This window comes from Heliconius melpomene, chromosome 11 (genome assembly GCF_056956725.1).
Source record: "Heliconius melpomene rosina isolate 202511_hmr_F chromosome 11, ASM5695672v1, whole genome shotgun sequence".
NCBI classification, from domain to species: domain Eukaryota; kingdom Metazoa; phylum Arthropoda; class Insecta; order Lepidoptera; family Nymphalidae; genus Heliconius; species Heliconius melpomene.
The window spans coordinates 5,751,926-5,771,799 of record NC_140399.1 but is presented as its reverse complement, the minus strand read 5'-3'; the positions used below and the strand labels follow the sequence as shown (position 1 = coordinate 5,771,799).

At 30.1% G+C, this 19,874-nt stretch overlaps 3 protein-coding genes across 6 annotated transcripts; 1 reads left to right on the top strand and 2 right to left on the bottom strand.

The window, feature by feature from the left end:
- Nucleotides 1-1,348: 1,348 nt before the first annotated feature.
- On the bottom strand, nucleotides 1,349-8,395 carry LOC146534581 (uncharacterized). Of its 4 annotated transcripts, none has more exons than XM_085192870.1 (12): nucleotides 8,220-8,395; nucleotides 7,377-7,683; nucleotides 6,432-6,661; nucleotides 5,931-6,041; nucleotides 5,314-5,405; nucleotides 4,481-4,581; nucleotides 3,379-3,444; nucleotides 2,778-2,892; nucleotides 2,273-2,411; nucleotides 1,904-1,957; nucleotides 1,660-1,757; nucleotides 1,349-1,493 (listed from the first exon to the last, which is right to left on the bottom strand). In XM_085192870.1, exons 1-11 carry the CDS (start codon nucleotides 8,239-8,241, stop codon nucleotides 1,663-1,665), a joined length of 1,332 nt encoding a protein of 443 aa, XP_085048996.1. In that variant the 5' UTR covers nucleotides 8,242-8,395; the 3' UTR covers nucleotides 1,349-1,493; nucleotides 1,660-1,662. The 4 variants fall into 4 exon arrangements, with proteins under 4 accessions (XP_085048996.1, XP_085048998.1, XP_085048999.1 ...); XM_085192872.1 differs by having other exon boundaries at nucleotides 1,660-1,754; nucleotides 8,220-8,391; XM_085192873.1 differs by lacking the exon at nucleotides 1,349-1,493 and having other exon boundaries at nucleotides 1,637-1,754; nucleotides 8,220-8,392.
- Nucleotides 8,396-8,667: 272 nt separating this feature from the next.
- On the top strand, nucleotides 8,668-9,789 carry LOC146534580 (uncharacterized). The gene is made up of 3 exons (XM_085192874.1): nucleotides 8,668-9,122; nucleotides 9,236-9,336; nucleotides 9,482-9,789. The coding sequence occupies exons 1-3, from the start codon at nucleotides 8,811-8,813 to the stop codon at nucleotides 9,636-9,638; spliced, it is 570 nt and encodes a 189-aa protein (XP_085049000.1). The 5' UTR covers nucleotides 8,668-8,810; the 3' UTR covers nucleotides 9,639-9,789.
- A 210-nt stretch (nucleotides 9,790-9,999) lies between these two features.
- Nucleotides 10,000-17,861, bottom strand: LOC146534579 (uncharacterized). Its single transcript, XM_085192869.1, has 8 exons — nucleotides 17,620-17,861; nucleotides 17,388-17,460; nucleotides 17,177-17,301; nucleotides 16,939-17,046; nucleotides 15,562-15,759; nucleotides 15,015-15,098; nucleotides 11,317-14,415; nucleotides 10,000-10,838 (listed from the first exon to the last, which is right to left on the bottom strand). The coding sequence occupies exons 1-8, from the start codon at nucleotides 17,701-17,703 to the stop codon at nucleotides 10,815-10,817; spliced, it is 3,795 nt and encodes a 1,264-aa protein (XP_085048995.1). The 5' UTR covers nucleotides 17,704-17,861; the 3' UTR covers nucleotides 10,000-10,814.
- Between the last annotated feature and the right edge of the window lie 2,013 nt (nucleotides 17,862-19,874).

The window sequence follows — 19,874 nt, the reverse complement described above, 5'->3', positions numbered from 1 at the left end:
AGGATCCGAATCTTATATTTTTATTATTAAATAATTTTTATATTTAAATAATAAAATATATAATATGGTGCTCTTACGCATACAAGTAATAATTATAGAGAGAATATTGATTTGCTGCTATAATTTATAGATCATAGAGGCCAGATAAAAATTAACCCCGCCGTGGCTTGCGCGTCACAAGCGTGTGACTGTTGACGTAACAAGTTGTGGGTTCGAGTCCCGCTCGAGAAGATGAAAAATTTAATATTTGCTCGTTACCAGAGCAAGTCACTGAATAATCATGCGCAAAGCCCTTGTAATTTATTAGTTTTAGCATTGTCAGAGGGTTAAAACCATGCTAAGGCTAGGCTAGCACTGGATAAAGTCATTTCTAATATTATTCCCAAGAAAATATAAAAAAAATTGAGATTCATTATTTAACTAAAGTTATCTACTACTTTTGCACTTTGTTTATCTAATAATAGCCAAAGTAATCTCCACCATTAAACTCCATATTCCCTAATAGTACTTATTGATGTTCGGTGTATATGCACACTGCACAGGAGCTTTCAGTTTGTAAGGTAATGAAAGCCTGGCTACTTTCGGCTCCCCCTCAACTAATTAACCCTCAAACTGCAGCCTCTGTAACAACTAGACAAGGAAAGCTGAATGTAGGCTCAGCCCTGATATGTTAAAATTTTATTTTAAAGACATGATCGACCTTAAACTAATTTATTGACGTAATATTAGAAACATAATATTATCTTGACATTTACTTTGACAAAACATTACTTGATATTTAAAGTTTAAATTGAAATTATTTAAATTTAATGTATTCTCATTTCTTCCACAATGACTGTTTATAAATAAAATATTTCCAAATAACATAAACATGAAAATACTTAGAATAGTCAGTTGATATTACTTTATATAATTGAAAAAAATGGGGCAAATTGAAGAAAAATCATCACCTATGAAAATGGCGAAAAGTTCTTCTGCTGGAAAGAAAGGGAAATCTAGTGGAAAAACAAGTCTTATAGCAATAAATTTTGGAGATCCAAAAATTCAAGGAGTTTTGCTTATGGGCCTGTTGGCTGTCTTAGCACTAGCAGTTTGGTTTGGCTTCACTCGGGGTTGCTTGGGAAGACGCCGACGAAGAAGACGGTCGTGTAGCTGGTACGATTGTCACTTTTACTATTTTTTTAACTCCAGACATTAATAACTTTAATACATTTTTCATATAATATTTTCAGCCTTTACAACTAAATATTTGATGTCAAATGCATTGATCAACTAAAGTTATATAACTTTACATTGTTATATTTTGAAACCCGAAAAGTTTGTTACATATAAATTATAATGTCATAATAAAAAAAGAGGTAATTTTTTTTATATCATATATTTGTATAGTAACCTAAAATAATTGCAATTGCATATTTGTATTTAAAGATGGAAAACCTGACACCAGTTTATTGGACGTCCACTACATTGTGGTGACTTTTCAACTGGACTACCTGAAAATTACGATAATTTCTATTTATGTAATTTATATGAAATATAATGTATTTATACAGAAAATTGTATTAACATTAAAATAGCTTAAAATTGTCTACTATTTCTGTCTATTTTCTTTGTGTAAATCAAATAAAAGATTATATTTTTTCAACACATGTGCCATACTGTTTATTCGTTTTTAGGTGCTTCTTCCCATTTTTCGCCACCATTTTCCCAGTCATAATTATCCTCCACATTTTCTTCTGCTTTGTTTTCATTTTCTGCTAAAATTATAATAATATTGATCATTATACTTATAATGTAGCAAATATTTTCAAAGAATAATTTTAACCATCAACTTAGTAATGGTTGCAGACAAGACAAAATTAATAATATTTAATGTTATTTATAAAAATACAGATTATTTTACCTTCCATGGAATCTTGAATCTCCTGTTCCTCATCATCGTCCCCATAATCCTCATCTGCAATTTTTTAAATAAAAATTTGTAAATATGTGTAAAAAAAATCGCATTAAATTATATTAATGTTTATTTATAAATTTATGCAATAACTTATTATTAAACAAAATACTTATTTCGTGTTTTAGTACTTATTTGTAGAATATATTGACAAGCCACCTTTATTCATTTTATATACATTTCACAATTGTTTTTTAGCTATAGGTAAAAAAAAATGACCCAACATCCGATAATTTCGAAAGGTGGATTGCTATACACTACCTTTTCTAATCAAAAATAAGCTAATATTTGCAACAAGATAGTTAAAACTTTATTTACCAGGCTCTGCGGTTTCGGTAGCAGCCGAGTTTTCATCGCCACCGCCTTTCATCATCTTCAGAATATGTTGCTTCTCCTTAGCGAGATGCCTCTTGCCATTTAAGTGCATTGTCATTTGGTCAGTGCACGTCACTGATGTCTGTCACATATGAAAAATAAGGAATATATTTATTTATTAGTAAAATACAAATAGCAAATAATACTGTAAATACTACCATCCAATGCAATGATTTAGGCCGTCGTCGCAACGTCTCAGCGTCTGAATGTGAACGCAACGGTTGTGGGTTCAAATCTCATTTGGAGAATGAATTATTACCATTTCAAGTGCGACGTTGAGTTCCGCCCCTCAAAATTGGGCAAGATATGTATTCGTTTGTTTCACGATTACGAGCACGACCCAGATCTAGAGAACGAGATCTGAGAGAAAAGGTTACAAGTTTCTAAAAACAAAAAACTAATAATGATTATGAGAATACAACAAAAATTAAATGTAACTAGTATGTACCTTGCATATATCACAAAATAGTTCAGATTGAACCGATTTCATGTCTTTAGGATTTTCATTGACAACTTCTTCCGAAGACTTCAAATGTTTCTTCTCACGTCGGATTAGTTGGTCACTGAAAAAATGATAAATAAGAAAATATTGGGGCCAAAACATGCTCTGGGGCCATCCATATATTACGTATACGAGTATCTTGATTAAACTCCACTAGCGTGGCGTCATACACTTTACGATTTTATACCTTATTAGACTTTGGTTTTATTAAATTAACAGTAGTTACGAAATTGTGATTATTTATAAGTTTATAAAAATAAATCAAATAAATCAGCTTCACGCTGTATCCCGCACACAGCAGGGTAAGCAGAGGGAACTCGAGTGGGGATCGAACCCACAACCGTCGCGTTACAGTCACATCCTTGTGCCGCTTCGCCACGACGGCCTAGCCGGTATATATTAATATTTTGACTTAAATATATAGCTACAGGTGAGCTAACCAAAATCTATATATTTTTTTTATATTTTAAATGTACTGTCCGATATAGACTTAAAATGTTATATACAAAACACTTTTTAATTTATGATTATTTGTAGTATCACTCACACTCGCTCTTGCATCCCAGTTTGAAGCAAAAATGGGTTCTTTGGCTTCTTTCTTCCATCAACAATCCTATGTAAATAAAATAAATGTGTTGTTATTTTCTGTTCTATATAGTAACTTTCAAATAAGGAACGTGTAATATGTGCTAAAAGACTGGTACCTACAGTAGGCTATGTATAAACGATTAATATGGTATTATACAAAAATATTTTTTCTGTTCGAAATAGTAATTCCTGACATTGGCGTTTGTGTGCCAGAAAGAATTTGTTTACTTCTACCCAGACAATACAAGTGGAAGAGGCAACGCTCCTTTTACTGAAACTGCACATAGGGTAAAATATTTTAAAACCAGAACTAAAGAAATTAATCCAGGTACCTCAACAGTTGGACGTAGGATTTTTTTTTATTTCACGATTTTTATCCATACACATTTTTATCATACCTGTATTTCGTGTGACGCACACATACGTGTGCGACGTTGCCGCTTTGACAGGTACATGTGTGCGTGTTTATGTTATACTTTACAAATGGCCTTTTATTTTAAAACGATATTTTTATTATTTATTTTGTTTGAAAAAATAACTTTTTCATTTATGAGAATTATTTTTTTTTCTGAATTATATTAGGCTTTTATAGAGTAGTTAAAAATGTGGTTTCATTTAAAGTGGTGCTGACAATTTCACCTGTATAATAATAATTAATATTAGAAATATACATTATTGATGTAGACAATAATGAAATATTAAAAACTTGATGCTTATAATTTGATATCTATTTAAAAAATCAGATTCACGCTGTATCTTGCATATAGCAGGGTAGGCAGAGGGAACCTAGTATTAACGAAACGAAAGTGCGAAACGGAAATCCGTTTCGCACTTTCTGCCGAATTTTTTGAAGCATTGCATGTTGAGCGGCGAAACTCAACGCCAGGCTTTTTGCCTTCTACAATAATATTATTAAATAATAATTCAAAGAAGGAGAAAGAGGTACGAACCCCTAACCACCTCTTTACAGTTACACCCTTCTGTGTTTCTGTGCGCCACGATGGCCTACCCTGCCTTTATTACCATACTATAAAAAAATAGTAATCATCAAAAAAACTTACGCTCTATGGGCTTTTCCCAAGTAGTGAGAGTCAGAATGCACTTTAGATGTGATGTGTACATCACACAACTCGCAGTACAGTTCACGGGCTTTAAATGGTATCTGAAAATAAAATTATTTATAATTTTTCTTCAATTACAAAAAAACAACACTTTGACTAAAAAGAAATATAGTGTCGGCTTAAGAATGCAAATGTTGCCAAATTATTTTTTGTCGTTACATACTCGTACCTTAAGATCATTCGAAAGTGTAAAAAAATACAAAATCAACATTTATTTTATATTATATAGTAGAGAATACAAATCAATTTTCTAAATTGTAAATATCTGCTGATAGTATGTCTCTATTGAGAATTTGCAAAATAAGTTTTTAGTAGGTTTAAATTCTAAGCCGACGATAATTGATACACGAACACTATTTATATTACGAGACGAGAATTGATTTAGTATAAAAATAAATGATACTATATAGAACTATAAATCAAAAAATACTATGGAGTAAAAACGACTTTTGTGCAAATTTTTACTGTATCAATGACGGCAAAAATATTATAAGAATTATATAATACATTTTTATAAACACTTCACGTCAATAACAACGTGAAGATTGACAATTTGATTCAATGTAACTTTCTATTTTGACGACAGCGTTCACATAAGCTCCACTTGAACCAATCTCTTAGCAATAACCAAAAGTTATTCACCAATAGCTTGTCAAGTGAAAGTTACATTATATATCATTTTTTTTTCTCAATTTTCTTTTATTATCATTATGTGAATCGAAACGTCGTCAAAATGGCTACGGAAACGTTACTTGTACAAATTGTCTAGTTACCTCTTTGGCGCGGCGGAACCCAAACTCTGATTGTTGGGCCAACCATTTTTTCTGATTCTTCAGATGATTTTTGGAAATATAATGAATGCGAGCTGTAAACAAATTAAAAGAGAGCTGGGATAGTTTTCAAATAAAATAAAATAAACATTATCTGCATTAATTGTATTAATTCATTCAATAACAAAACAATGATATGATAACTATCATTATTGAATTTATTTTCGTTTTACAAATAACATATAAAGTATGTACAATTTAAATTGTAAATAAATATAGAAGAGTTAAGAAAAATACATAAAAATAAATTTTATATAGATTCGTATTTATACTAAAGATCTATAGATGTTTTTAAAGTTATCATTTAAATGTGTACGGCATTTCAAAGTATTCTTTTTTAAGAGCTGCTATTCTACAATAATTTATATTCCTTTACAAAGTATCTATATGCTTTTATTTCGCTAATATAGTTAGAATATCTCAAATTTATGATAAAAAATACTAGTAAAAGTAGAATTAATAAATATTTTCAAAAGATTGTAACTATGACAATTTATTCAAAAATATATATGAACATATAATTATATATGAATTCTTTATAAAAATATATTAATACTTACACATAGCAAAAGAATCCAAGCCCTGAGCACAGATCCCGCAGTACTCAGGTTCGATCAATGATAGCAAATCACGGGGCAAGTTCTTGACATTGTCTTTCCCAACACCACATCCTAAAAAACATTATATTAATTGTGAGTTTCATACATAGTCTATAATTTATTTTTGTACACTCTATTCATCCTCTTAGAATTATCAGGTAAAGCTTTATTAAAATCAGGTTCATGCCATATCCAGCACACAGCAGGGTAGGCAGAGAAAACCTACTATTAATTCACTCCATTCCACACTTTCCGCCTTACTCTGGAGGCATTGCATGTTGAGTGGCCTCAGTAGGACTCAATTTCATGTTTGGCCTCGACACCAGAATGGGGATCGAACTTACAACCAGTCGATTTTACAGTCACACTTTGTGACTCAGCGCCACAACTGGCCTCATATTTATAAATATTGATGTGTAATATTAAATATGCATTAGTAAATACTTAAAACACTATACTTACGTAGCAAGTATCTAACAGTTTTGTCCTCCTTTGAATTTTTTCTTCGGGGTCCACCGGGCCCAAAGCCCTGTCCCCACGAGAAATTACCAGGTGGTATGAACATTGGTGGAGGTCCATAATTCATTGGTGGGTAGAAGTTACCTCTGCCTCCAAAATTTCGGTTATTATATCCACCTGGTGGGCCGTAGCCTCCACTATAATTTCCATAAGCATTGTTGTAGCGATCATTCCTGTAATTTATTTCAATAATGAATATATCTTGAGGACAGTCAAGGCACATAAGTACACATGTGAGTATAAACATGATTTGTTGAGGATATAATGCTCACTGGATGAAATGAAATATTTATTCATTCAAATTAATATTTTCATTTTCTTTACTCTGGGGCCAAGGCAAACTGTGGCATTAAATTCCCCCACACAACATGCAATGCCTTCAGAAATCTGCAAAAAATGGGATATGGAGTGTCTTAACACTAGATGCCCTATGCCTACTGATGCTGATGTAGTATATTATTATTATAAATAAAAAAAATTAAATCAGCGTCATGTGTCCCAGACCCAGTGTGATATCATCGATCCCCTTCGGTTCTATCCCCACTTTCCAATTTACAATTTCAATATTCTAATACATCAATACTACAATATTTCAATACACCACCACAAATATTACTACTTTTCAATTAATATACTGATATAATATAATAGACTGAGCCATTGCGGTGTTTGTAGATCTGGTGGACAAAGTGTGGCGTAAAAGTGCCTCCAACAGAATGTTGAACATCAAACGGAAAACAGAGAGCCAAGTGTTTTAGCACTGTATTTTTTCTGTCTGCCCAGCTATAATCAGGATAAAGTGTGAAACTAACACTTAGTACATTAAATTAAAATTATACATAAAAAATATTTGTTTTAAAATATAAAGAATATTTAGACAACACTAACCTAAAGTTATTCCGAGATTTATTCGCTGGGACGAAATATCCATCATATCCATCATATCCATCATAATTAAGTTGGTCATTATTTTGGTCCTGATAATTTTCATCTTGGTTGTTTTCATCTAGATTATCATAATCTTGATTATCTTGCTCATTATAATCTTCTCCACCCTGATCATAGTTGAAATCACCATCAGTGTTATTAAATTGCTGATCAGTATTATTAAATTGCTGATCAGTATTATTAAATTGCTGATCAGTGTCATCAAATTGCTGATCAGCATTATTAAACTGTTGATCAATTCCAATTTCTGCAAAAAAAATCATATTAGTGTTTGTAGACAATGTACAAAGTGTTACTAAATCCATCTGTATAAAAAATTTATAGCAAAGAATAAAATATATAATAAAATGATATAAAAATATAGGTAAATATCCACAATAAACAGAAAAAAACTATTGTTTGAGGTTTAAAGAAACTTTATTATCAAAAAGACACAATGTCACTTATGCGATAACACAATTTAACTTTATATCTATTTTAATCTAAATCATGCATTGTCACTGTTTAACATAATATAAGTGAGTATAATAACTTAACAAACTATCTTTGGATTTAGCATCAAGACTATTTAAGACAATAGTGAAGGTAAGAGTAATTATTTACATTAGTAGATATCATTTAATAAACTGTGAGTAGTTATTATAGTTTTGCCCTAATTCGTTCGGTGTTTGGGTATAAAGAGGTAGCCAGCATGCCGGCTACTGCTATTGTTTATACTTTAAAACATTCGAATACATAGGCCATTTTGATTATTCGTAATAAGATAAAAAAAACAGGTCATACCATTATTGACGTTGTCATCCATGATTAGGAAACTCAGTGAATTTCACTAGTACAATAAATATGTATTAGTAGAAGGCGCTACTTTTTGTTTTAACAATTAAAATTACCAACAAACTAACAATCGAAAGTCGATACAAAATGATAATGGGAAATAGGGATTAATTTGTCAAAATGACATAGCCAACGCGTCTCAAAATACAGATATCGAAAACACCATAAATACAATTGTAACATTAAAAGGGGTAAATAGAAACGTATATATAGGTTATATGCTAGATTTTTTAGTTTCCGTCTTTATATTTAAAAAAAATATACTGAAGTATGAGTTAACACAAAGTTTATTTTTAATATGCTGTAAAAAATATTTTATACTGATAAAATACGACAACCCACAAATAATATGATAAAAACATAGTTTTTTTAGTCTTTTATCTTTAGTTCTGTCATCTGTGACAATGTCAAATTGTCAATGCAATGCAGGAAAAGTCCGTGATCCGTGTTGGCCGTGTTTAAAATTTAATTCCTACGTTCTAACCTAACTATTATCGTACAACCACTACTATTATTTATTATTAGGTACACAAACAAATTATGAGCTGTTCAAAGGGAAGCAATAATAGGACAAGACCACAAAAACATCAGAATAGAACTACATTTAAAAACAATCTTCATGATACTAGCAAAAAGACAAAACTATTAAATAATTTGGAGATCAAGGGAGTTTGTGAACGTTGTAAAGAAATAATAGAGTGGAAAATTAAATATAAAAAATATAAAACTCTAACAGCCCCAAAAAAATGTGTCAATTGTAATGAAAAAAACATAAAACATGCATATCATGTATTGTGTATTAATTGTGCTAATGAGAAAAATGTTTGTACCAAGTGCTGTAAACCAGTAGAGGTAAGAAATAAGTAACTCAACATAAATAATTAATATTTACTATTTTTCTTATGTAAAATCAATCTCATGATCATTTTAAAATTAATTTCTAATATCATTACAAAATGTTTCAGGTTACTGAGAAAAATGAATGTCTTAGTAGCGCAAATAATGAAAATAATTTCCAATTAATATTAAAAGGTCTTCCAGAAAGAAAGAAACGTACAATATTAAGGTAAGAAGAATATTGTTGTGCTGTGTTAATATTCTAGAATGTTTGTAAATAATATATGATTATTATAATGTTGAACAATTCATATGTTTTGTGCACATTATGTTATATTTAACTAAATTTATTAATTATAAAAATATTATTTCAGGCAAATAAAGAAACAACAAGATGAAGGCCATACAGTTACTAATGCTACTGTTGAAAAGTTAATATCCGATATGTGTGATATAGACTTAGATAATGATGATGATATTGAAAGTGATGATTTAAGTGAAGATATTGGAAATACTGATTCTGATTTATAAAAATAAGAAGAAATTTCTCTTTCATTCACACTTTCTTGTTGTAGTTATTAAAATAAAAAAAAAACTAAAAACTCACACATGGATCATGTTTATCATAGCACATGTGTTATCTAGAATATGCATTGGAAAAAAAGATATTTTAAGATTGCTACATGTAGTTTTCTCTTATTCTTATTTAGCTGTTTTGAACAAAGTCCTAAATGATAGAATATCAGACTGAATAGTTGATTAAAAAATTGTTATCAACATTACTTGGAAAACAATTTAAATATGACTTGAAGGTATAATATTATTTTGTTATACAACATAATAATGTAAAAAAATATTTACTTAAGAATATTTTTTTTGAATAAAAACTTGGTTTATAATTATATATTTTTATTAACAAGTCAATGCAAATTTTAAATAAAATTAGACATTATAAGTAAGTTTTAACTTATTAAATAATTAAAATTACATTCTCACATTTAAAACAAATAATCAAATATAACCATTTTTCTCTACATTCTTGTGTAATAAAAAAAACTATAATTAGTATGTAACAAAATTAAATAAATTACACATTTCTTATATAGACAGAACACTCCATGACTACAAATGACCTAAAATTTTAAGCTAAATTATTTTTAGACAATTCCTTAATAACTTTTACAAAATAACTCTGGGAGTCTATTGTGGTGCAGTAGCAAAGTGTCTGACTGTAAATGCAACAGTTGTGGCTTTAATTACCACTCAGAGTAATGAATATGTTTCATTTCTTTGCTCTGCTCTGGTATTGACTTCCTCCACATATAGATATTGCATCTGGAGAATTTGACAGAAAGTGGGAAGCAGAGTATTTTAACATTGAGTACCTTCTTAAAAACTATTTGATGTTTACAGCAGCACGGATAAACCAGAAACCTTGTCCCATTATCACAATATCATCTGCAAAAATCTAATTCACAATTATTGATGTTTTTTTGTTCATTACAAAAGTAGTGGAATGGATTTTTAGCTTAATATAACATCTGAGGTAACTAGAACAAATTGTACAGAATAGATTTATATTTTACAAACACCGTCACTTAATTAAATATAATATTGGTGATATATATATACTATATAATTATACAATTTATAAAAGTGTGTCAAATCTAAAAAATGTACCAATATATTTTCCTTATTATGTGGCTATCAAATAAGTCCAAGTTGCCGCAACTGCAAAAAAATATATTATTAGTAGCAATTAAGTTAAGTGTTTTTGCTTAACCCTGTCTCCTGAATATAGAAGGGTAAGTTGAAAGAGCAGTGTTAAGACTCGATGAGTTTATGTTTGAGACATTGATTGATTAAATGAGAAATAACTTTGATTTATAATTGGCTGTTAATTGGCTGTCAATTATGATTCTTGTGACGCACGCATTGATTATGGATTTGGTTGGATACTCATTCAAAGAAATTTTTATATATATAAAAAAAATACAGTTTGTCTAGTAATAAAAAAATACAGTATAAATCCTACCTAGACCAGGAAGATGTCCTTTTTTATAGAGAGCTGGGCTAACTTATCCATATAATGCTGAATATTAAAAATGAAGCAGAATGTGGTGAATATAATGCTGCAACACTGAGTGCTGTCTGCCCCTTTTGTTGAATATTGTGAAGAAAAATAAAGAATTTAAAAATGTATACTTACAAGACCTTGTCTTTCTTTTTCTTTTTGTAGCACTGTTTCTGTTTGTCTATCATCAAACTTTACTACTGCTGCTAAAACTTTAGCTAAAGTAACAGAATGTGTACCGGAGCCTGTGAGGTACTCATATAAAATGTTTTTCAAATATTCCAATTCAGTATTCTCTTGAAGGGAATGTAAATGCCTCAAGCTAACAAGAGCTTCATCTAGTCTCCTTTCTAATTTCTCATTTGAAAGCCTTAATTTTTCATTATTTGATGTGACTTGTTGCATGTTTAAATTTACAGTTTCATTTGTTTGTAATAAATCATTTAACTTCTTTTCTAAATTGCTTTTAATATCCATTAAATTGTTATATTTTTCTAACACATTTTCAGCATTGACATTGTTGCTGTTATTTGTATTATGTTTTTTAGAATAATTTTGTGACATAATTTGATCTTTTAATTCCAAATTTTCTTCAGCAAGCAATGAGTTTTCCCTAATTAAATCTTCCATTTTGTCTTTTCCAAGTTGAATTTCACTTTTAAGATTATCCATATCATGTATTATTTCACTTTTGTCCGAAAAAATTTCATTTGAAGCAATCATTTCTCTTAATTTATCATTTAAATGGCTATTTTCTTTTGACACTTTCGTCATATAAGATTGGAGACCTTCAATTTCAGACTGTAAGCTTTTTTTCTCTTCATTAAGCAACACATATTTATCATTAAGTTCTTGATGTTCAATTGAAAGTGTTTTAGTTATATCAATATCTGTCTTATTTTGTTGATTTTCTTCAGTGAGTTTTCTATTCAATTCGGTTAATAATATTATCTTCTCATTTAATTTTCTGGTTTCGTTGCTTTCCAATTCCGCAAAATCAGTCTGGCTAAATTTAGTATCTAATAATGTTGGAACATTATTTTCTAGTTCATTGATAACAGAACTCAAATGTTCTTTCTCAAGCTCGATTTGTGAGTGGGACTCACGAACTTCCTTCAATTCTAATTCTATATCTCTGACACTTCTCGAAATTGTATCAGAAATCGCTTTTAGTGACGCATTTTCCTCATTGAGCTCATCAATACGTTTCTCTAAATCTAATATGAGGTTTGTTTTTATTTGGTAGTTTTCTTTTAATTTTGCTAATTCTTCGAGCTTCCCAGTTAAAATATTTATTTCTTTAAGTAACTCGTTACTTTTTTCAGCTACTTTGTCTAATTCCTTATTTAATGATTCCTTTTCTAATTCAGCATTTTTAAGCGTTAGAAGTAACTCATTATTTTCGCACTTTAAAACGCCCATGTCTTGAGCATGTTTAAGTTTTTCCACTTCACGCTCCTGTAATTTTTTACTTAATTCATCTGCACTTTGTTTTAAAATACCTAATTCTGCTGTCGTAGCTTTGTGCTCATCGTTCAGTTTATTTATTTTTTGCACTTGTATTATAGTTTCAGAATTAATTTTATTCGATTCTGCCTTTAGGTTATCTATTTTTTGATGTGCTTCTTGCATACCGTTTTGCAACAATTTATTTTCATTTATTAATTTTTCGACTTCGTCTTGTAAAGAGGCATTGGTGACACGCAAATCTTCTGATATTTTTTCATTAAGAGCATGTTCTTTATTAGTTGTCATATTTACTACCATAATTTTTTCATTCAAAGTATTCAACGTAGTAGCAATAAAATGTTTAAACGATTTTGATTCTTCTAAAGTTACATTTAAAACTTTTCTCAACAGAGCAATTTTTCGTCTCAGGTCCAAGCAAGTTTTTTTTATTTGGTCTGTTTGAATTAATTTGTTCCTTAATACATTATTTTCTGATTTTAAGTCTTCAACGGTTAAGGTAAGTTGTTCGCTTCGTTTTTGAACTAATTCGTAATTTTCAAGTAATTTTTCAATTTCAGATTGTAACTTTACTAGCTCTACCCTTTCTTCCTGTATTTCAGATTCTAAACTATGACATTTTGATTTCCAAGTTGTTATTTCTTCTATGTACTTTTTATCATTTTCTGATTCTCCAGTTCTATCGAGCTTTAAATCACTAATTTCATTTTTTAACATCTGCAGTTCATTTTCTGAGCTGCTTATTTGTAGGCTCTTTTTTGAATTCTCTTCAAGAATTTGAGAATTTCGATTTTCTAAATAAACGTTTCTATCAATCATAGCTAATTTTTCTGCTGTTTCTTGTTTCAATTGTAATTTTAAGCAGTTATATTCTTCATCCGCTTTATTTTTTGTTTGTTCAAGTAAGTGACATTTTTGGACTTGCGAGGCAATTTCTGCTCTTAATTCATCTATTTTAGTTATTTCGATGTTAGTATTATCTAAGTCACGTTTTACTTTAGAATTTTCGTCTTGTAATTGACTGATATCGTTTTTGTAATCATTTAATATTATATTAAGAGACTGAACCTCATTTCGACTGGACTCTAAACTGTCTTTCAAAGATTTAATTTCAGTTTCTTTGCTTTCTAATTCTTTATGAATACTTAATTTATTTTCTGCTAACGAAATAGCATACTCTTCTTCTCTTTTGCTAAGTACTTTAATTTTTTCACGTAATTCCTTTATATTGTCTTGAGCAGTTTTAAAATTTAATTCAAGAATGGACTTCTCTTTATTTTTCATAAATTCGTTAGAATTATTTTTATTTTGTAGCTCTTCAATTGTCTCATTTAGGTTCTGAATTTTTTGTCGAGCATCAGTTAATGAATCTGTTACGGATTTAAGTTGATCGTTTTCCTTTACTTTTGCATCAAGTTCAGATGTAATAATTTGTAATTCTGTAGTTAATTGTGCATTTTTTTCTTTAGTTGTTTTTAAAGAATCTTTGTACTTGTTTAAGAGTTGCTCCATTTTTTCTATTTTGTTATTTAACAATGCAATCTCTGATATGGCAGATTCGTCACTACATTTTTTCTCATTACTAAGATCGTCGGAGGCTAGATTAATTAAAGGAGTATCATTATCATTATTATCATTTGACTTCTTTATATTATCTATTGAATCAGTTCCCATATCATTTTGTAGCAAACTTAGTTTAGTGTTAAGCGTATGTATTTTCATATTTTTCTCTTCAATATCTAACCGGAGAGCTTTCTCGAGGTGGGCCTAAGAAAATAAAAGTTAATATATTTTAAATAATTTCTTTGTACATTATTTAATAATAGGATACACATATTTTTATTTTGTTTGTTTGTTTGTATATTCACGTCCTCAGAACTACTGGACGAATTTTAAAGAAACTTTTTTGATGTAAAGCTTTTAAGCTTGGGCGGGAAATAAACTATATTAGAGTTTTACGACTACCGTGTCCTAAGTGGAACCATAACATTTCCAATGCAAATGCTAAACATTGAAATGCCTTATAAGAAAAGGTGTTCATTATAGTGTAGTTTTAAATGACAAATAAAAATTATTGAAAATTGAGACACAGTGAAGCAACGTTTAACTGTCTTTGCGACGATTAATAATTTTGCTTTCACCATATAAATTATCTCCATTTCTCTACTCCAGTAAAATAAAGCGTGGAGAATTTGTGTGGAAAACTGAGAAACGTAGTGAGAGTAGGGAGTCTTGATATCTTGTTGCTTATCTGCCTCAAGTTTCAATGACATTCGGTGGTAAAAGCAAGTAGCATAGCAAGGATAATAAAATCCACGAAAATAAATTTGCGGACTGCAAGTAGTAGTTAATGGACCTAAACTTACTTTAGCACTTTGCTCCAGTGAACACTGCTCTCTCAATTCGGATATTCTTCTTAAGGCTTTGTCTTGTGTCTCCACTAAAACATTCTACAAAAATAAATATAAATAATATTTAAAATTTTTGAATGTATCCAAAATTTCTTAACAAGTTCAACATGTGTAATGAATAAAAGTCAAAACACGTACCTACACGTAAGTAATTTGCGTTTTAAAAAGTTCTTGATGGAAATGATACACGCACACACCCCCAAAATAAACGCATACATATATAATTACATATTATTCGAAATACTCATTCTCTCGCACACATCTATGCTCAGTCACATACACAAACAGATATGACATCACATACTATATAAATGTATTTTAATAGGCAGTGTAGTGTATATTATAATTTATAATACAGGTAACTAGTTCGGATACAGAGAACATCTTACAATAGTTATCTTTATAATTTTAGCTAGCTTGTTTACAAAAAATGACCTTATGTAAAATGTTTTCGTGGAATTCAATTAAGTTCTTATAATTATGAATTTCAAATTATATTTACCTTAGCTTTCGAATTTTCTCTTTCCAATATTTTATAATGTCTTGCAAGATCTGCATATTGAGTTTTATACTTAGTACAACGGTCTTGTGTGCGACGATAGGCTGCATACAATTGATCTTTGGTAACTCTGTCCAGATTAACAGTAGACCCTGAAAAGCCTTTTTCCTCAGCTTCACTTGCTGATACTTCCATATCAGACTGCAATCATAATTACAAGATAATCAAGTTTAAATTTACTTCAAACTGAAGTTTATATTTTATAGTTAATTTGTACACAGTAGATGTTACCTACATCAAGCAAGAAGTATTACAAATATATGTGTCTATAATTTGTTAAAAGATATCGACCTATTTAGAGCTATCACAATTCATTTCTAGAATACACATTTCCGCACGATAAAGCCATGGAATGCTAAGTAATTTCTTCTCATGTTGTAATAATATTTAATTGCAAGTCTATACTCTCAGTTCTAGTCAATGTCCATTTAAGTTCCGAAGGAAAAAATAGCCCATAATGCCCTATCTTGGCTGAAATCCATATTGAGCCTTAGAGATAGTACGCTTTTGTCGGAACCTGAGGTCAATAATGCACTCGAAAACATTTATTTATGACTCATAAGTTTAATGCCCCTAGGACTACCCCAATTTTCAACACTGCACTATTCCCTTGTATATAGGGGTAATAAACTCGGCCGCCATAAGTGTTGCATCTTTCCAATGTTCAAAATATGGTTAAAAAAGTAAAGTAGCATGATCACACGAAGAAAGCCCAAGGATTTCCACACTTTTTCAAATACAGCTTTGCCTGCTTAAACTTATAACAATAAGTTTGCCTTTGTGTTATCCTAATGTATGAACTATAGTATTTTAACATTTCATCTACATCCATTCTGTAGTTTTTGTGTGAAAGTGAGACAAGCTTTTAAATTTTAAATATTATTATATTATATATTACTAGGATTTACTCTTCATACATATAAGTTGTATGATAAAATAGAGCATTCGTTTAAAGTGAAGAACAAGGTGTTTTAACATTAGGTTCCCTCTGCCAATCCTACTATATGTGGAATACAGCATGTCATTGTATCACATTACTCTAATTTTACCATTCCTTTCAAGGTAATTTTTTATCATAAGTACTTAGCACAACTTTTGTAATGAAAGATAAATTAGGAGATTTCAAATTTGAGTAGCAATGTAATATGAAACTGTTTCATATCAGTATTATAAATAATCTATATATTTTATTTTAAACGGAAACAACTGTTAATGATAGAATTATCTTTATATTTGAATATAATCTACATCCTTTTTGAAAGAAAATCTATCAAAAATTGTACTAATTACTACTATATCAAAGAATGCAGAAAAATATACCTGTAAATGATACATTGATGGACTCTCGTAACTTGGCAATCGAAAGGATATATCACTAGCAAATGAGCTGTTTGACAACCTTCTTTGTCTCTGGTTTTCTTGATTCATCTATAAAAAAATGTATATTATTACAAGTGGATAAGTATTAAAAAAATATGCTTATAATACATACAAACAAACACTGTATTTAGAATCGTAGATTGTTTTAGTGTAGAATGGGTTAAAATGTTACAATTACCTCTTGATATGTTTGAAATTCTTTTTCCATATTCATAGATACATTTTCCTGTTGTGGCAGAAGAGATACTTCTTGAAATGAATTTTGCTGATTGGATGGTGGGCTTCTACTTTTACTTGACGTATCTGGAAAAATGTGATTAACTAATAATTTATGATGACTTAAACATAATTTAAAATTGTTAATATAATATATTATTAATGTAAAGTACCATTATCACCGATGGAAAATAGGTCATTGTTTGTGATGTCGGATATACTGCTAGATGCAGATGTGACAGCTGCCTGTAAAATATTTTTACATGATAGCTGAATTATAACAGTTTACATACAATAAATTCAATTTAATATACATATTAATATACACATACATATTTTGAATGAACTAGTTCTATTGGATAACTAAAAAATCATTCTGGAAATATGCTACGGTATTTTGTTTACCTGAGCAGCTTGTGCGATTTGCTGTATTCTTTGAGGGGATGACTTCACTTCCTCAGCTAATTTATCTTTAAATTTTTTAAACATTATTTTTGTTGTTTTCCGTAAATTCCCATAAGATTGGAATATAACACAAAAATTAATTTAATCACATACACTTATAAGACTAACAAAAACACAATTTATATTTTAGATCAATTGAAGTTATTACAATTTACAAGAATTATCAATATAGAAATTAAAACGTCACAGTTATCGAAAGACATTGACAATTGACATTTGTCAGTTACGCAACCCGTACAGAGTTACCATTTAACAACGAAAAATATTTAAATCTTTTGCTTTGTTAGAAGCAGTCCGGTTCAGCAACGCGGCAGAGCAGAGTTTATCCAAAAAGTGCTTCCAGATGAGTGTTCCACTGGAGTTTGGAATCTAAAGTTACACCTAAGAAAATAGCTGCTTCCGATAAATTGAGAATTTTTCCTTTAATTAATAGACTAAAATTATGTTTTTTAACATTTTGTAAGGCAAAGTCAATACATTTAGTTTTTTTAGCATTTAACATTATATATTTATTTTATAAATATTTATTTTTTTACTTATAGGTGAAGGCAGTATCTTAGCTGGATCTCTTTTTGACGTGCATTCTCCTATTGCGTAATATTGTCTTTTTTTACCGTACATTCTCCTTTGTGTGTTTTCTATTTAACGTAACATTGGCGAAGTGATTAGCGCTGAATTGGCACGCTCGGAACGCCAGAAATAAAGAACAACAACAACTACAATTTTGTAATCTTCATGGATTTTTTTTTTGGAATAAATCAGTATTGATAAAAGGTAAATATTACACTTCTATCCAACCGGCACATCCAACCTTTCCGCGGTCCTTTCGATATAGGCGCGCCAATTGATTTGTAACATCTACTATTTGTAGACTTCGCCTAGACTACGCGTGTACCCCTCTACATCTAGCTAAATTAAGGGATAAAGATAATTCTATTTGTGAGTATGGCTTGGAGGTTTTTCGGATCACATTGTATTTAATTGCCCAAAACTTAACCATTCTCTTTATGTTATCCTTCCTCTCAATGTACAGCATCCTGTTAATGTAAAATGTTTATTAGCTTTAGTTTTTAGTCCTTTTATTAAAATGTTAGTAAAGTTTATTGTAGATAATGACATTAAATTATAGTTGTTCTTAAAGTGTGTATGTGTGTGTGTGTGTGTGAGTGTGTGTGTGTGTCTTATTTAGTATTTCTTTTTATTTGTACATTACTAATATCGTATTTGTTTGTTTCGGTGTTTGAACCAGTACATCCACTACCATATATATATCAGTTCATAATTTCTCTCAAAATTTACTGCTTCATATCATACGTATTTTTTTCTACTATACGTGACACTGGCAGATTATTTTACGCCTGTGATCGCAAAATCAGGCCATTGAATATAAAGAAAAAAAACTATTTAAACCACTGTGCCTAGTAAATGTACGGTACGGTATATATTGGGTAGGTAGTTTCATGCCAAGGGTAGGTAGTTTACTCATTGTAAATTCGAAACGATGAAATCCGTAAACGAACGCAGGTTACCGACATACTTAGCTCTCAAAATCTGCAAGCTGAACTGGCAATGGGCAGGCCATATTGTCAGGAGGACCGACAACCGATAGACAAGAAAGGTCCTCGACTGGTGACCACGTTTTGACAAAAGGAGTACAGGCCGCCCTCCAATCAGGTGGACCGACGATCTGAAGAAGACAGCAGGAACCCGCTGGATTCAAAGGATGCAGGACAGGACGGAGTGGCGAGCATTAGGGGAGGCCTATGTCCAACAGTGGACCTTAAAAGGCTGATGGATGGATGGAAATGAAATAAATCTCAAGCTATTGCTACAACAACCTTACTACAGTATCAAATCACTAAGCCTGTTTGTTTTACTTAGCACTGACTTCAAAATTATAAAATCTTTGTATAATTATTTTTAAATTGTTTAATTCGTTGTTTGAAGTCATTTTTTCTTTCAGTTAAAAATTAATTTATATTACGATTTTAAGTGATGAGTAGACCTTAAAATGATGCTTCCTTTTTTTGTTTTGTTTAAAAATAGCAATTTGTGTAGAACTACATAGAGATTGATTTCTCGATATATGGCGTTTCGAGCGTGCCAGTTGAGCACAATTCATTTCGCCAATGTCACGTTGTATGGAAAACACACGAAGGAAATTGACCGGTAATAAAAAAGATAAATATACACAA

Excerpts from the sequence above, each read along its gene's own strand:
- LOC146534581 (XM_085192870.1), bottom strand. The coding sequence starts at position 8,241 with ATGGATGACAACGTCAATAATG. Across the intron at positions 6,042-6,431 it reads AACTGTTAGATACTTGCTAC|GATGTGGTGTTGGGAAAGAC; the intron begins GTAAGTATAGTG and ends AATGTTTTTTAG. Across the intron at positions 3,445-4,480 it reads TTGGGAAAAGCCCATAGAGC|GATTGTTGATGGAAGAAAGA; the intron begins GTAAGTTTTTTT and ends TTATTTACATAG.
- LOC146534580 (XM_085192874.1), top strand. The coding sequence starts at position 8,811 with ATGAGCTGTTCAAAGGGAAGCAATAATAGGACAAGACCACAAAAACAT. Across the intron at positions 9,123-9,235 it reads AGTGCTGTAAACCAGTAGAG|GTTACTGAGAAAAATGAATG; the intron begins GTAAGAAATAAG and ends AAAATGTTTCAG. Across the intron at positions 9,337-9,481 it reads AAGAAACGTACAATATTAAG|GCAAATAAAGAAACAACAAG; the intron begins GTAAGAAGAATA and ends ATATTATTTCAG.
- LOC146534579 (XM_085192869.1), bottom strand. The coding sequence starts at position 17,703 with ATGTTTAAAAAATTTAAAGATAAATTAGCTGAGGAAGTGAAGTCATCC. Across the intron at positions 17,047-17,176 it reads AATTTCAAACATATCAAGAG|ATGAATCAAGAAAACCAGAG; the intron begins GTAATTGTAACA and ends ATTTTTTTATAG. Across the intron at positions 15,760-16,938 it reads CATCAATGTATCATTTACAG|TCTGATATGGAAGTATCAGC; the intron begins GTATATTTTTCT and ends TTATGATTGCAG.